General features: G+C 35.4%; 3 protein-coding genes across 3 annotated transcripts; all 3 read right to left on the bottom strand.

The window, feature by feature from the left end:
- Positions 1–774: 774 nt before the first annotated feature.
- Positions 775–3,743, bottom strand: LOC104747561 (MLO-like protein 7). Its single transcript, XM_010469211.2, has 14 exons — positions 3,549–3,743; positions 3,395–3,452; positions 3,002–3,315; positions 2,855–2,915; positions 2,690–2,778; positions 2,525–2,599; positions 2,354–2,442; positions 2,227–2,276; positions 2,115–2,155; positions 1,874–2,047; positions 1,748–1,783; positions 1,596–1,663; positions 1,438–1,498; positions 775–1,338 (listed from the first exon to the last, which is right to left on the bottom strand). The coding sequence occupies exons 1-14, from the start codon at positions 3,741–3,743 to the stop codon at positions 1,015–1,017; spliced, it is 1,635 nt and encodes a 544-aa protein (XP_010467513.1). The 3' UTR covers positions 775–1,014.
- A 2,675-nt stretch (positions 3,744–6,418) lies between these two features.
- Positions 6,419–9,222, bottom strand: LOC104747558 (thioredoxin reductase 2). The gene is made up of 2 exons (XM_010469210.3): positions 7,696–9,222; positions 6,419–6,711 (listed from the first exon to the last, which is right to left on the bottom strand). Exons 1-2 carry the CDS (start codon positions 8,768–8,770, stop codon positions 6,641–6,643), a joined length of 1,146 nt encoding a protein of 381 aa, XP_010467512.1. The 5' UTR covers positions 8,771–9,222; the 3' UTR covers positions 6,419–6,640.
- Positions 9,223–9,357: 135 nt separating this feature from the next.
- Positions 9,358–14,013, bottom strand: LOC104747557 (AT-rich interactive domain-containing protein 3). The gene is made up of 13 exons (XM_010469209.3): positions 13,690–14,013; positions 11,647–13,236; positions 11,509–11,548; positions 11,280–11,332; positions 11,144–11,189; positions 10,855–10,947; positions 10,640–10,750; positions 10,477–10,531; positions 10,315–10,381; positions 10,162–10,228; positions 10,026–10,076; positions 9,840–9,932; positions 9,358–9,758 (listed from the first exon to the last, which is right to left on the bottom strand). The coding sequence occupies exons 2-13, from the start codon at positions 13,221–13,223 to the stop codon at positions 9,657–9,659; spliced, it is 2,355 nt and encodes a 784-aa protein (XP_010467511.2). The 5' UTR covers positions 13,224–13,236; positions 13,690–14,013; the 3' UTR covers positions 9,358–9,656.
- Between the last annotated feature and the right edge of the window lie 1,350 nt (positions 14,014–15,363).

Raw genomic sequence — 15,363 nt, 5'->3', positions numbered from 1 at the left:
CAAATTTTAAATGTTATTGTAATATCAATTTTTCTGAAATATATTCGTAAAATTTTATTTTTATCATTACATTAAACCATTTGATATGTATATTTTCTATAGATCCGATATCTTGATTATAGTTACACGTCTAATTTAATAAACTACTTTTTTTTTCATGACGATTCAACAACGATCATGGAATTTGGAGTTCTCTCTCACACGATTGGCTGGCTGGCTAGTTAGACTATCTCCAACATTATTTCATACTCATCTCTAACAAATCTAACTTTATTTTATTTCCAACTCTAACACGTTTCATTTTTTTTAATTCTATATTCACTGGCAGACCTAAATGAAGGTTAGGGGGTATCAAATGACCTCTCATTAAATTAAAAATAATAAATTTAATTTAATGTATTTTTGTTAACTTTTGATGAAATAGTTAAGTGAAATATGATTTTGATCCCATTAGACTTAAAATTTTATATGTTATACCAACTATACGTAAAATATTGATAATATAACCGCGTAAATTTTATTTCCGAATTATATTTAGAGTTTTTACATTTATACTTTTATACTTAACAATTAGAAATAAATTAAAAATAGAGTATGATGATTTCATCAAAAAGTTAAAACATATCAAATCCGATTCCAACACTTCCATGCATGATGGCATACACATATACTACGACCATTGTTCTGGCGGTATGAAGCCACCGGAGCCGACTGAAAGATTCTCATTTTTTCTCTCGACTCTAGACTTAGTAACATTTTTGTTAATTATGAACATTTTTGTAGTAAGAAAAGTTAACATTTTTGTTACTTTTTATTGCTAAAAAGGTAGATGCTCTATCTTATATTGTAAAATAACTTGTAGGTCAAGTTATTAAATAACTCTAAACATGGTCTAACACATAAAGACAATTCTATGACTGTTAAATTTCTGATCAAGTACCAGTTAGTAAAGGAAAACTGTTTCATGTGAGCTTTCAAGTAACAACAAAAGAAAGCAGCTAGCTAATTAAGAGCCTAAGAGTGGTGCAATTGCATTTGCCGTTGTTGAATCCTGTCGATAGCATCCTCTGCCCCAGCTGCTTCAAGATCAGACGACATTTCGTCTTCTTCATCTTCTTGCTTATAGTATTTGATGTTAGAAGAATGACCAGTGGTCTTGGAACGGTGAAGAGTGGTTGCAAAGGAAGAGGAGGAGATGCTGAAACTCTCTGAAACACCAAGTGTCTTGCTCGGGAGCTTCCTCGCTTTGCCTTTCTTTAATTTGGTGTCTTTATGCCACTTCTTTAATGCCTTTGCCATTTGCTCATCAAACACTGCTTTCTTCATGTGTGAACCCATCTGCTCCACACACCTTTCATCATTTATCTATTCTCTTTCCTTCAAGAGATCATCATTTGGATAAGAGTATCAATTGGAAACTAAGGTCTTACAAGTTACCTGAGTAACGAGGGCGTACAAAGGGAGAGTACTGTAGCTGCATAAGATCAAAGCTCCTAGGCTGCCACATACCATACATACATCCTCACATTATTTAAATACTTTTCCTCTATAATACTAATTGGAAACATAATAAAGGTTATGAATAAGCTTTTTACCATAGAAAGAGTTTGATGATTACAAGATTGAAATCTTTATGGAAGCATGATTTTAATCCAAAAGAATACTGCAAATTCCAAATATGTATATTACTAAGTAAATAATATACACTCCAAAATGTTGAAATGAAGAGGAAACTCATTGCTTTTACCCATATCCAGAAGAAGTGTGTTATCTGGAAAGCATTCTGGAATAAAAAAACAGAGGAGTTAGAATCTGCAAAAACATGTTAGTTCAAGATGAAATCAAGAAGAAGATGCTTTCATACTGTTATTACCTGAAACAAGGCAAAGTGGATAAGATGAAGAAGCAGTTGAGGACAATCGAACCAAAAGTATCGATCTGAGCCTTGTACTAGAGGCATACCATGAACTACTTCATGTGTCTCTACGATTTCTAGCGCCATTGTTGACATAATCGCTTGAAGCTTTGTTCCAACAGCTAGTATTATCTGCAAAAAGACTCATCAAGAAACTTCCAAGAAGCTGTGCATATTAGAGAGAGATTGATTGTCTTACGAGCACAGGAGGTATTGATGCCCAAAACAATGTTCTCCAGCCTGGAAGTTGAATAGAAAGACCTCAGTATATGAATTGTATTTTGATTTGAAAGAATAGATGTGTAGCTCACCATTAACATTAAACAGCAAGAAGATCACAAATGATGCCCAAAGAACTGGACTGCAGAGCAAAAGAAACAGTTATATAAGATCAGATAAAGAAGCACAGTTTCATTTGCATTTGATTTGTGCTCTAACCTTATTCCAACTACCAACTTGAAATCGTCCTCGAGAGATCTTTTGATATATCTCTGGAAGTTGAACTTTCTTCCCGGGGCCAAATGAGCCTGAATCAGAACACTATTAATAGTATCACATATCAAGATTGTGAGAGAAGGAAATGGAAAGATGCAAAACTATAAAACTCACAGAGATGAATCCATGACGCAGAGTCAAGTAGTCGGTTCTTCCCACAGATACAAAGAACTGCCTTAAGAAGCATCCCTGTAACCAAAAGAGCTCAGAATAATCAAATCAAGAACGTTTTTGATGCATTTTGGAAGAGATGAAGAAGGAAAGAAATGGTTTCTTTACGACGTAAAAGAAGAAAGGAATTTTTGTCCAGAAACTTATATGTTCTCTCACAAAAGAAGTCTCGTGAGTGAGCCTAAGTCTTGAATGATCTACACCACACACAAAAAAAGTGAGTCTATAAAATATAATAAAACTTTCAAAACAGAATCTGATGAAACAAAGTACCAATAGAAAACTCATAGTCATGAGATAATGTTTCTTGCTCCCACTTTTTCCATCCACGAATCTGCCACAAAAGACAATACAAAATGAAGCATTCATTGACTCAATCAAACACAGTTTTGATCAGAACTAGATTTATCGCGTACGTACCTTGAGCCTGCTAAGCATCATAGTGATTAAACTATAGAGGATATGAGAGATGGCCAAGAAGAACAACAAGATGTGAAGTTGGTGCAAGCCTTTCAATGTTATGAGTGGGTCTGATCCTTGTTTGCAATTCACAGATGTATCACCAACAGCCGAAAGACGCGTGCTAAGAGATGGAGCAAGTTTCTGAAAAAGCTCTGTGTCTTCAGATGAACAAGGTAACATAGAGAGAGCAGCCTTTCGAGAAACGCAGATCTTGAGTATATATGTTTCTCCAAAAGTGAGTAATAAGGAAATGAAACCAAGGATCATCAGCTCTGTAGAATCAATCACCATTTTCAAAAACCAAACCAAATAGCTTTTAAGACAAGCAATGCTATATATATGTTTACTTACCGGCTTTGATTTTCTCTAAGGCTTCAAGGAGAGAGTTTTTATGCTTTTTCCATAGCCACTGAGAAGAAGATAGAAACAATTAAAGATGTTCTAGACAAATGAGTGTTTGAACATGAAAACTTGTAAGAAAAGGAAGAAGATTAAGAAAACAGACGTTGGCAAGTCTTTGAAGACTCTTTTCGAGGAGATGAGAAATGAGGATGAGAAAGGTGCAGACGATAGCAACAGCCCAAGTGGGCGTCTGAGAGAGCTGTCTCCCGCCGGAGGGATTTCCTGTGGTGGCCGTAGCTCCGCCGTGGAACACCAGAAACCATAACAAAGATCTTTGACACTTGCTTTGTGTGATCATGAGTGAAGGGAAAGTTATGAAACAAATTAAAGAAGATACTAACGTAGAGAATCAAACTTAAGTTTTTGTGCTTCTTTATTACTATGTTGTACAACGTAAGTTATATAAGTATATAGATAAAGAATTGGTTTTCATTTGACTATATTTATTGTGAGATTCATTAAAAACCACAAGTACCCTTATACTTACTTCTGAAAATTACGTACATAAATTTGGAATTAGCCATGCATTCACAAATTCACAAGGTGTAGTACTTGTGTTTTTAGTTTTGTAACTCATCTCATTTAATCAGTGGAAGTTACATTAGCAAAGTCAATTACGTACAGTATTAAGACATTTTGACTACAAGCTAAGTTTGCAAAAACACAAACGAGTGAAACCGCTAGCTAATCTATAATTTTTTAAAAAAGAAGGTTTGACGTTATTCACCAGTATGACAGACATCAACTGACGCAATCGATTCTGTTTGCTATAAAAGGATACAAAAATATTGATTTCATATTTTGGTCTTCTGGTAGTGGTAGATGAAGTAGAAGAAAAATCTTGGTGGTGGGGTGGTTCGAAAATCGTGTAACAAAAGGGGAAATAACGAGATAACTTAAGAGGCCAGTAATTAAGATCAATAACCTACTAATTGTGGTTTTCATTGATTTCTAGAATGATAACAATGGTCAACTTTCAACATCAACAATATAATAATTTTCTGTTTGAAAAAATTAAGTTCATCATGCAATATTTTTACAAACATGGTGAGCCATGGAAGAATATTATTTAGTTTTTAAGTTGTTTATTTATTTATTTTTGACAAATTTTGGTATTCTTGTTGGTTCAATGATTTCAAAATTGATTTAACAATTTTTGTTATGAAAATCCTGTTTTTTAGAACATGAATTTAAAGAAAATTTATGATTATTAATTTAAATGCTATAAAACTATGATATTGTATATACAATAAAACACATGCAATTTTCTTATACATATGTAATTTATAATTAAAAAAATATAAGAAAACAAAGAAGAAAGGAAGAAGTACATAAAAAACAAAAACAAAAAAATGAACAAAACATAAATATTAAACAAAATATATAATTAAACTCTTCCAATAATATCTTATTTGGGTTTTCAACCCATGCAAATATATAAGACAAAACAAAGAGAATCTTTAGAATTTGAGATATGGTGGAAGAGTATGTGAGAATAGTTATTTATAAATACGAAGTGTAGTTATTTATAATATAAGAAGGGGTGGAATTTACATTTAAAAAACAATATAATTAGAAGAGTTATAATTATAATTTATAGCGTGTTTAGATAAAAATGAATGGACAAAAAATAGTCAATTCATAATGTATGTAATTTTGGTTACAGTTTAATATGGATTATTGTATATGATTAAATATGTTGCATTTTTGGTTTAGTTGAAAATAAATATTATATTTAAAAAGAAAATGTTAAATAGACCAATAAGGAGAAAATTAATAAAACCATATTTATATGTATGATTTGACAACCAATAGTAAAGTCTATTTTCAATATAAGTTTTGGTTTCATATTTATTTATTTATTTATAGTTTTCCATATGTTTACCTTATTTTTTTGCACATATTTTGCTTATTTCTTGGCATTTGTGAGAGCAATTGACCTAATTTATAAATTTCTACTCTACAATCAATCTTCAAATATAAATGACAGCGTTTTGAGAGGACACAATGGTCATTACAAAAACTTACCATAAAGTGGTATAAAAAATAGGCTAATGATGAACACATATCTAACAAAGTAGTACTTATAAATAAATGAGAAAATGTTAAAAAAAAACATGAATTAGGCATTTTTGTTGTAAAAGATACATGAACTTTACATTGGTAAATATATAACCAACTTTTTTTTGACTGTTCTGTTAAATTGTAAAGTTTTGTTGACTTTATCAAAATAGTCGTCTCGTTAAATTGACGGTCAGAAAAAATTAACAGTTTTAATTTGCGGTTAGAAGTTTCGATTAATTATAAAAATGAAGTCATTTTGATCCAAAAAAAATAAATGCAATTTGTAAGACTCAAACCTTTTACATTTAGATTAAAACCATCAAACAATGCCAATGTCAAATATTAATTAATTTAATTTAATTATAATAGACAAAACGAAAATACATTATCAATTTCATAAAAAAATATCTAATCAAAATAAAGATATAATATATATATCTGATTTACCATATCAATTTGTCATTAATCATTATAATTCACCTCTTATTTTCATATGATTCTATTTTGTAAAATAAATAAATTATTATATCAACCATATATATAAAAAGTATATTTTCCCCTGTATATGCTATGATTTTTTTTTATTAAAAATAAATAGTTGAGGGTTTAAAACTAAAGATTTTTGACATTAAATTCCCTAAAAATATAATTTTAATTTTGTTCTTTGTTATTTATGGATGAACCATCTCTATCCAAATTGTCCAACTAGAATCATCCAGATGAATTTCAAAGTTTTGCATAAAATTTAAAAACTCATTCAAATAATCCATCTAAATGATGCTCATTTTATGACAAGAATAATCCATCAAGAGTTTATATAATCCATCTAAATGATACATCAAGAATAATCCATCTAAATGATACTCTCACCTAAGGAATAAATCTTAAAAAAAAATGGGTCGAAGCAGCGACAACTAAAGAGTTTATATAACTTGGCACAAAATCCAACTGCAAACCAACGCAAATAACAAAACTCTACTCAGATTGTCTTTGTGAGATCAATCGGATTCTTTATTGTTTTTTTTTGTTTCTTGATCATTCTTTATTGGTTTTACATATGACAAAGCAAATAATAAGGGGGAGAGGAAGTGATCGAGCAACTTATAAATGGATACTTCTCCTACACCTTCTCTAATCACTCTTGCCCTCCTGAGATCCAATCTCTTGTAAGTAATGCTCTGCATCCAATGCCGCCATGCACCCTGCACCATTCATAAAGTTGTTTATTAAACTTGTTCTCTCTTATTCATGACACAAAACGAAAGGAGATAAACATTTGAATGGGTTTGATGGAAACACACAATCACTCTAAAGTCTAGACCGCCAAGAACAATTTGATTTCAGCTTGAGTCAATTTAAGACCACACACCATGCCGTGTAAATAGCTAAATGTGTCGGCTTGTTATCGTAACATTTAGATAACAAATCTTATAACGATATCCTTGAAAACATTTTAGTTTCCCCTGCAGGCTATCAAGACCACTACTACTAGTCTTCTAAAGAGTATTAAGAATGGAAACGCAGATAGCCTTCAACCGAAAACAAAGGCACAACACAAGACCACTACAGCAAACACAAATAGTCAATAATACATTATGGTATTAAGTAACAAGCACATATCACTTGACTTCCAGGCTCTCAAGACACCTACTAATAACAATTAATGACTAGTACTAGTCTTCTACAGAGAATGAGAATGAACGCAGATAGTCTATAACCGCAAACACATGATTAATATGAGCTGAATGTTTACTTCGTAACCCAATACCACTCTATAGCAAACACAAATCCAACAAAAGCATGCGTAGACGACTATGTTAAGTGAAAATGAAAGGATATACAAAGCAAACTACTTTGAGAAAGCAAACTACTTTGAGAAAGCAAACTGAATGTTTTGCTTCGTAACCCAAGACCACTCTACAGCAAACACAAGTCCAACAAAAGCATGCGTCGACCACTATGTTAAGTGAATCAAATGAAACGATATACAAAGTAAAACACTTTGAAAAACGAAAGGATTTCATATAAAAAGCTACTGACTTTCGAAAACCTGACTCCTCTTAAACAACAGACCAATCAAATATCTATAAGGCATCAAGTAATATTATCAGATAGATTCCAGTCATGGTTTCAAAGAGCTAACTCATTTTGTCGAAATGTGAAAAAAGAAAAGTTAGAGAACGAACCAGTTCCTGCAGCAGTGATGGCCTGTCTATACTTCTTGTCTTGAACATCTCCTGCAGCGAATACACCAACCACGCTCGTCTTTGTAGTACCAGGCTTGGTCACAACATAACCATCTTCATCAAGATCAAGCTGGCCATCCAAAAACTTGGTCGCTGGCTCATGACCAATAGCAAAGAATAATCCAGACACCTTAAGATCTGAAACCTCTCCACTAACAACGTTCTTCACCTTCAACCCTCCAAGAACACGTCCGTTTTCATCTCCATACGCTTCCACCACGGCAGAGTTCCAAATGACTTCAATCTTAGGGTTAGACAAAGCTCTCTGCTGCATAATCTTAGACGCCCTAAACGTATCCCTTCTATGGATAATATAAACCTTAGATCCATACTTAGTGAGGAAATTAGCTTCCTCCATAGCCGAATCACCACCACCAATAACCACAAGAGGCTTATTCCTAAAAATCGGAGCAGCTCCGTCGCAAACAGCACAAGCGGAGATACCACGATTCCAAAAACCACCGTCGCCTTCACCAGATCCAGTGAAGCTAAGACGTTTCGCTACAGCTCCAGTCGAAATGATCACAGAGTCAGCTAGAACAGTTCTCGAATCGGTGATTACCTTAAACGGCTTCGACGAGAAATCAACTTTGTTAACCGTCTCAGTGAAGATCTCAGTACCGAACCTCTCCGATTGCTTCCTGAATTTCTCGACGATCTCGGCACCGAGGATACCGTCAGGGAACCCAGGGAAGTTCTCGACGTCGGTGGTTGTAGTTAACTGACCTCCGGGAGCGATGTCGTTAGCCATCCATCCTTCGAAGAGAAGAGGCTTAAGCTCTGCCCTAGCTGCATAGATCGCGGCCGTGTGTGCTGCTGGACCACTTCCGACGATGCAAACCTTGGTTTTGTGAGTTCCCATTTCGGCGGCGGCGGCGGAGGAGGAAGGAGAAGAAGACGCGGTGGCTAAAGACGGAGGAGTTGAGAGAGCAGATCCAAGTAAGAAACCTCCTCCTACGCTGCTTAATAAAGACTTTATTATGAATCTTGACTGGCTCATTGAGATCCAACACATGTTCAAATCGATTTGAATAATATAGACCACTTTATTTGAATCACAATTACGATGCAAATTTTATAATATTTTATGAATTGAAAGCCCATATGTCAAAATTATTATTGGACCATTTTATATATATGCAAAGGCTTTGGAGTTTGGAATATTAACAGTGACAAGATTAGAATCACTTCCAATATTAAAACAGTGGATTACATTTCCTTAAGCCAAAAATGATTCTTGCATATTTGACTTGACACAAAACACAAGGCTGGATTGATATAGTCTGAAAATGTAAAATAAAATAAGAAAAAAATCTTTATTTTTCTAGAAACAAAGTTAAACCTAAATTTTAAATCCAAAATCATAATTTAACCCTAAACTAAACATTTTTTACAAAAACACATCTTTCCATAACACCTTAATAAACATTAAAAAGATAATATTATTTTAGCCTAATTGTCTTTTTCTAGTTATACCACTAACCCACCAAGATAAGTACAGATTGAGATGCAATCTTGATTCTTGAGCTAACAACATGTAAGTTGATAATAAAAAAAAGATCCACGGCCACAAATATCAATGATAACGATAAAATAATCAAGTAAAGTTTTAAATTGGTGTCTTCCTAGTAGAAAAAGGGTTTTTTAAAAAAGATTTTTGAGCTACAACAAATCAATAGTGACACTACTAAGAAGAGAATCCAATCAAAGAGAGGAGAGAGACCATAAACTAGATCGTCTAATTAAAAAGGATTCCTAAAGTTGGCCCTTCTCAGGTTGTGGTGTTATGCTCTCATAATAATATACAGACAAAATACTCTCAACAACAGCTACATCTTCTAACAATCATCTCCCTTTTCAGATCTTCTTCAAAGGCTTTTTTGTTAAAACTGTAAATGTTTCTAACCCAATTGCTCGAGAGGCACACGGACAAATAACTGTCCGTTTAAGGTTACCACAGCCGATGTGTGATGAGGATCGATTCTCGTCGGCAAACTTACAACCTGCAGTGTTCCAGTGGAGGTTTGAGAATGGCATTCAGCATTCTATGTATAAACTGAAATATCGTGTAACAGAGTATTTACCTTTTTGAAAGGAGTCGCTCCCCAGGGATTCATAGGGTTCTCAGGTTCTCCACTTATTACCAACCGCCCAGCCGGATCTGATTGGACTCGGACCTGTATTATTGTTGCCGAGACAAAAACTGAGTGTTAAACTCGATCTAGGATCCATATGTAAACAAAACGAGTGTTTCAAATTTGAGAGCTAACCTCTTCACGAACTAGACCTGGGACTAATGCATAGACCTCAAAGCAATCTTGCTGCAGGTAACGAAAGAGATTATTTTTAAATATAAAATCAAAAAGTAATTGCTCAGGGTTTTAAGAAAGTGGCGATTGATTTTACCGTCCTCAGTACGTTAATCTTGACCCAGTCAGCTGGTGGTCCAACATCAACAACTGTAACATCCAACCTAAGAAACACAACAACTGAGATTCAGCATTCAAAATGTGAATGATCATCCATTAGAAAACCAGACCAAAAAGCTAAAAATCATACATAGGTTTAGAAACTTGGTTGGCATTTTTTACACCATATTCAGCAGGCCTCTTGCGTTTGAGCAAACCTGATGACATTGCCCAGATGTCAGTAACAACCCGAATCAAAGTTTTCAAGAATATAAATGCGAACCAAGACTTCTTCATCAAACAGAACTCATACCAGGGGAGGTCCCAATCTGTTTCTCACGCTTCTGATGAAGAACTAAGTTCTTATCCTACCAATTACAAAACAGCATGTTAGTTCAGACTATGACAACAAAGATATTAAGTGAATCTGTGAATGTAAAATGAAACATATGTTTGGTAACAAGATTCAACCGGACCTTGATTGCAGCAGGGTCACTAACTTCACCGTTACCATTAAGACGCTGTGAATGCCAACCTTGCATAGCACGTGCTGCTGAATCTCTCCTTGCTCTACCTGATCCAGACGCCTAGTGTAGAAACAAGGTAGCGGGTTAAGTCCAAACACAAACATTAATCATAAGAAGAAGATCGAACAAAAACTACAGACGCATGATGAGTTTCTCAATCTTACATGATTATCAATATTCATTGGTTCTAGTTCCAACGGAAGGGGTATCTGAAGTTCACCTCCACTAACTTTATGCCGCTCATATTCAAGAAGAGCCTGAAGAATTAAGAAAATATAGTGTTACTGTATCTAACGGAAAATATAATTCAAGATGATTCACAATTGTTTTCTGTTCAATCATTTATATTATTTCTCAGATGGATTGATGCATAGCGCCCGTTCCAGTGTATACAAAAGTCACATGAAAGAAACCAAAAGCAGAGAGTGGAAAAGTTGGAGAATATAATCTCACCTTCTCGTAGAAACCTCGGAAAGTCCATGATACTGTTGTACATGTCCTGAACAAACAATTGACCAATTCGAGTTTAAGTCTTGCAAATTTACACATGATTAAGACAAACCACTAATAAGAGAAGCATTCTTCTTACTTTGGGGGCCTGAAAGACTCTCCCACTTGCCGCCATAGCTTGCTTCCAGTAACCTATCCAGTAAAGAAACATATTAACCGTAGAAAATCACCCAAAGTCCTACTGCTAGATCATGAACAACAGTATGCATGCAAGTAAGCCAGGAAGGGAAGATGAAAAACAAAAGCCACATTTTCTCGTCAGAAAAGACGCTGTGATATTCATCAGGCATATTCATAGTGATCCATACCTTGTCATACCCGCCCAATCTAGTTACAGCTCTCCACAACCTTGTGCCAAAAAAATTGATTAAATATCAGCTTCTGCTGGAAATTTTACAATGTATAACACACTAAAGTGACTAAATAATGATGGGAAGCAAGCTTACTTAAGGCAATTCAGTCCCTCCCCATAAAATTTTGGAGGTTTGAAATCCATGTTTCTCTCTTTAAAGAAACTATCCAATTCCTTCATAAAATCAGACTGATCTTCTTCTGTTCCAGATTCATTACCGTCAGACCTATCATCCAAGAGGAAAGAGTGCTTTGGGCGCATGGTCCCATCAAAGCCAGGTGTTGTCCGAACTATTTTATGGACTCCGTTATTTAAATCTCCACTACCCCGCGCTTCAGACTTTATATTGGAAGATGCAACACGAGGACCGGGTCCACGTCTCACTTGTGCACTTACATTATCTGTATCATTTATCACACGTTCTCTAGAATTATCTGGCTTTTCAGTATTAGCCTCAACATTGACATCCTTGTTATTAGCAGAGTCAACAGTAGCATCAGCAACCAATTTAGAACCTGGAAGATCAAGTTCCATGTCTTCTGTAGCTTCAGCATCAACTATAGTCATTCCTTCATCATGATCAGAGGGATTTTGGGTAGCGGGCAAGACAGATAACCCTTTGTCACTTTCTTCTGAGACTCTAACTGCCAACACATCAGAGTTTTTGTCATTGTCTGTCAAATTTTCAGTGGCAGGCATGTCCGGTTCTTTTTCCACGTTCATTGAGGCTTCTAAGAGAGGCTCAGATGGCGTATCCTCCAGTTTAGATACAGTCTCAGAACCAGGCACCTCTAGCCCTTTGTCAAACTCCCTTGTATCCTCCAGTTTAGATATGGTCTCAGAACCAGGCACCTCTAGCTCTGTGTCAAGCTCCCTTGTGGTCCCGTGATCATGATCGACTGGTCCACTTCCATCGCCAGCCAAGTTCACATTGTTAGCCTCACCCTCATCCATACTTTCATTGTTCTCCTCAACAACTTTGGCATCAGGATTGGCTGGAAATTCGTTATGGTCTCCAGAGGATATGATCTCATGTTCTTCTGCAGCTTTGTCCTGCTCCATTACAGTATTAGCATGATGATGCAGTGATCCTTCTTCTTCTGAATGTATGTTATCAGGATTGACAGCAAATTCTCCATGGTCCCCTGAGGCTATCATGTCATCTTCTTCTGCAGCTTTTTCCTGCTCCATCACAATATCATCATGCTGAAGCAGTGATCCTGTGTCCTCCTCCAAGAGTGTGGAGTCAGGTATTTCAGCTTCAAGGACTGGTGCATCATCTTTGTCAACCTTGACAGCATCTCCGTCATCTTCTTTCAAGATATCTGAACTTACTTCGGTAGATACTATGTTCTCTTCTGGAGTGTCTTCAACGGTAGGGTTGATTAAACCTTCTTCAGGCGGGCTTGTTTCTAACTGGGAATTGTTCTCATCATCAATCTTTGGCGGATCATCATCATTGGTCTCCCTCGGAGTCACAAGTGAAGTAACCATGGGACATGGAGCTTCCTCTCCTGGATTCTCATTCTCCATTTCCTTTACATCATCCTGCCTTAGCTCTCCACTTTCAATTTCCTTATCAGCGCCCAGTTCAACTCTCTCACTCCCCACCTCCGTTAAATTCTCCATTGTCGACTCTATTTCCGTTAGATTCTCCATTGTAGATTCCATTTAAACAGCATTCCTATTTACAAAAATTCAAGAAAATATAAATCAATTGGGAATTGCAGTAAACAAATGAAATGACCACTGAAGCTCACAATTTATTAGACAAACCCAAAAAGACACACAAAGGTATGTGATACCCATATAGTACAAATAAACAACAGCTTAAAAGGTTTGTGTGGGGAGACGTAGGGTTTTTTATCTTAGGGTTTTGGTTTTGTGTTCTAAGATTGTATTAGAAGAATAAAAGAGGATTAGGAACACACAAGCAAAAAAAAAATTAAAGACATCAAATTGAGATTAAGATTCTCGCTATTGCGAATTCAATCCAAGATTGTTAAATACGATTTTGTAAAAACCTTTCACGGAGAAGCTAAACATTAGAGTCGTGAATTACGGATTCTTATATTATAAATATAAAATTTTCCAAATCCCGAAAAAAAATAAAGCGTTGGAATAAACGAAAACGAACCTTGGTTGGTAGAGACGAAGAAGCAGAACGGGGAAAAAGGTAGATATGGAGACGACAAGGGGATGAATTGGTTTTGTGTTTCCGAGCTCCTTGTGCAGTGGTGGTGACTGAAACACTCTTTTTCTCTTTCGTCGTCGTCGTCGTCGTCCTCAAAATTTTTTACACACCGATCGAATTGGAGAAATGAAATCGAGGGTTTGCAATTTTAACCGGTATTTTTTTTAGGTTTTTTGGGCTCTCACGGGCTTTTTGACCTAATCTACTTGGCCCGATCTACATCACTAATCTTGTCGGAAATTCATTTATTTTCTCTTTTTTGGCGTTTCAAAATAAAAAGTGATATTGAAACTATATATACTTTTGATGAAAAAATGATTAAAGTACATTACTCTTTCTCTTTTTTAAGGCATATGTCATTTTTAAGATTTGTTAGTATATTTAGTTTCTATTAAAAATAATATATCTTACTAAAACGGAAATTTTAAAAATATATTATTTGACTAATCGATTTTGTTGTCATTGAGTTATTGTTTATTGTGCAATATTTTAATGACTAAGTTTGTAAATAATTTTTTTAATTAGTATAATATAAGATATAAATAAAAATGTTAAATATAGATGGTGTTATAAGGTGCCACATACATCTGACACAACTAAGAAAAAATTGAGCTTACCGCCGAGTTAACTTATTCTCAACTATGTACCAGGTTTTTTTTTAATTTTTCATATGAAATATTTATTATTGAAACTAATCGTGGAACTGTTGATGTCCTAATCGGATCACAATCTAAGAATTATTTTTGAGGGGAAAATAACGAAGGTTCTCTTTATTAATATAAGAAGAGGTTTGTTAAAGACCGAACTACAAAACAAAACTTGACGAGCTAACTCGACGAGAATCAAATGCTACAAATCTGGAAGACTTTGACTGGTTCGTCCAATTTATCAAATTGACGGGTCAACCGCTAATTTTCTGTCGTTTTCTCTAACGGTTTCTCATTTCCCTTTTACAAGGTCTTTTGTGACACCTCCAATTTCAGGGACTTGCAGAGAGGTTTTAAAAAATTGATTTGGTCATCTATGTTACCAAAGTGCACTTATTTTTTGGTCAAAGGGCCTGAGAGAACTCCAGAGTTAAGCGTACTTGAGCTTGAGTAATCTTACGATAGGTGATATTTCAGGAAGTGACTGTCAGAACTGTGCGAGTGAGGACAAAACCTAGAGAAAGATCATGTGGTGATTTGTGTGGATGGTAACAAGTCTTTAAAGCCTTCCCAATGTAGCAAACCAATCGTCGGATATGGATGGGCTCACGAGCCTAGTGAGAGGACGTGAGGCCCATTAAGATAGGTTGGGCCATGGACTGGGAGTGGACATGGGGCCTATTGAGAGATGACGGTTGGGACGTTACAAGTGGTATCAAAATCGAACTCAGACGCGTGTGGAGTTGAGTGGGCTCATACCGTCGGGGTGATGGTCATGGTGCACAAAGAGGACGTTGCGATCTGGTTAGTGGGGGTGAATTGTGACACCCATTAAGAGTTAAGCGTGCTTGAGCTGGAATAGTCTTAGGATGGGTGACCTTCCGGGAAGTGACTGTCGAAACTGTGCAAGTGAGAACAAAACACAGAGAAATATCATGTGGTGATTTGTAGTGATGGTAATAAGTCTTAA

The sequence above is a fragment of the Camelina sativa genome, chromosome 15 (assembly GCF_030686135.1).
Source record: "Camelina sativa cultivar CO46 ecotype springtype chromosome 15, ASM3068613v1".
Taxonomy (NCBI): domain Eukaryota; kingdom Viridiplantae; phylum Streptophyta; class Magnoliopsida; order Brassicales; family Brassicaceae; genus Camelina; species Camelina sativa.
This window is presented reverse-complemented; position numbering and strand designations above follow the sequence as displayed.

Excerpts from the sequence above, each read along its gene's own strand:
- LOC104747557 (XM_010469209.3), bottom strand. The coding sequence starts at position 13,223 with ATGGAATCTACAATGGAGAATCTAACGGAAATAGAGTCGACAATGGAG. Across the intron at positions 10,948-11,143 it reads TCCGAGGTTTCTACGAGAAG|GCTCTTCTTGAATATGAGCG; the intron begins GTGAGATTATAT and ends TTAATTCTTCAG. Across the intron at positions 10,229-10,314 it reads AACCAAGTTTCTAAACCTAT|GTTGGATGTTACAGTTGTTG; the intron begins GTATGATTTTTA and ends TGTGTTTCTTAG.
- LOC104747558 (XM_010469210.3), bottom strand. The coding sequence starts at position 8,770 with ATGTGTTGGATCTCAATGAGCCAGTCAAGATTCATAATAAAGTCTTTA. Across the intron at positions 6,712-7,695 it reads CATCACTGCTGCAGGAACTG|GGTGCATGGCGGCATTGGAT; the intron begins GTTCGTTCTCTA and ends TGAATGGTGCAG.
- LOC104747561 (XM_010469211.2), bottom strand. The coding sequence starts at position 3,743 with ATGATCACACAAAGCAAGTGTCAAAGATCTTTGTTATGGTTTCTGGTG. Across the intron at positions 3,453-3,548 it reads GTCTTCAAAGACTTGCCAAC|TGGCTATGGAAAAAGCATAA; the intron begins GTCTGTTTTCTT and ends TCTTCTTCTCAG. Across the intron at positions 1,339-1,437 it reads TGTACGCCCTCGTTACTCAG|ATGGGTTCACACATGAAGAA; the intron begins GTAACTTGTAAG and ends TGTGTGGAGCAG.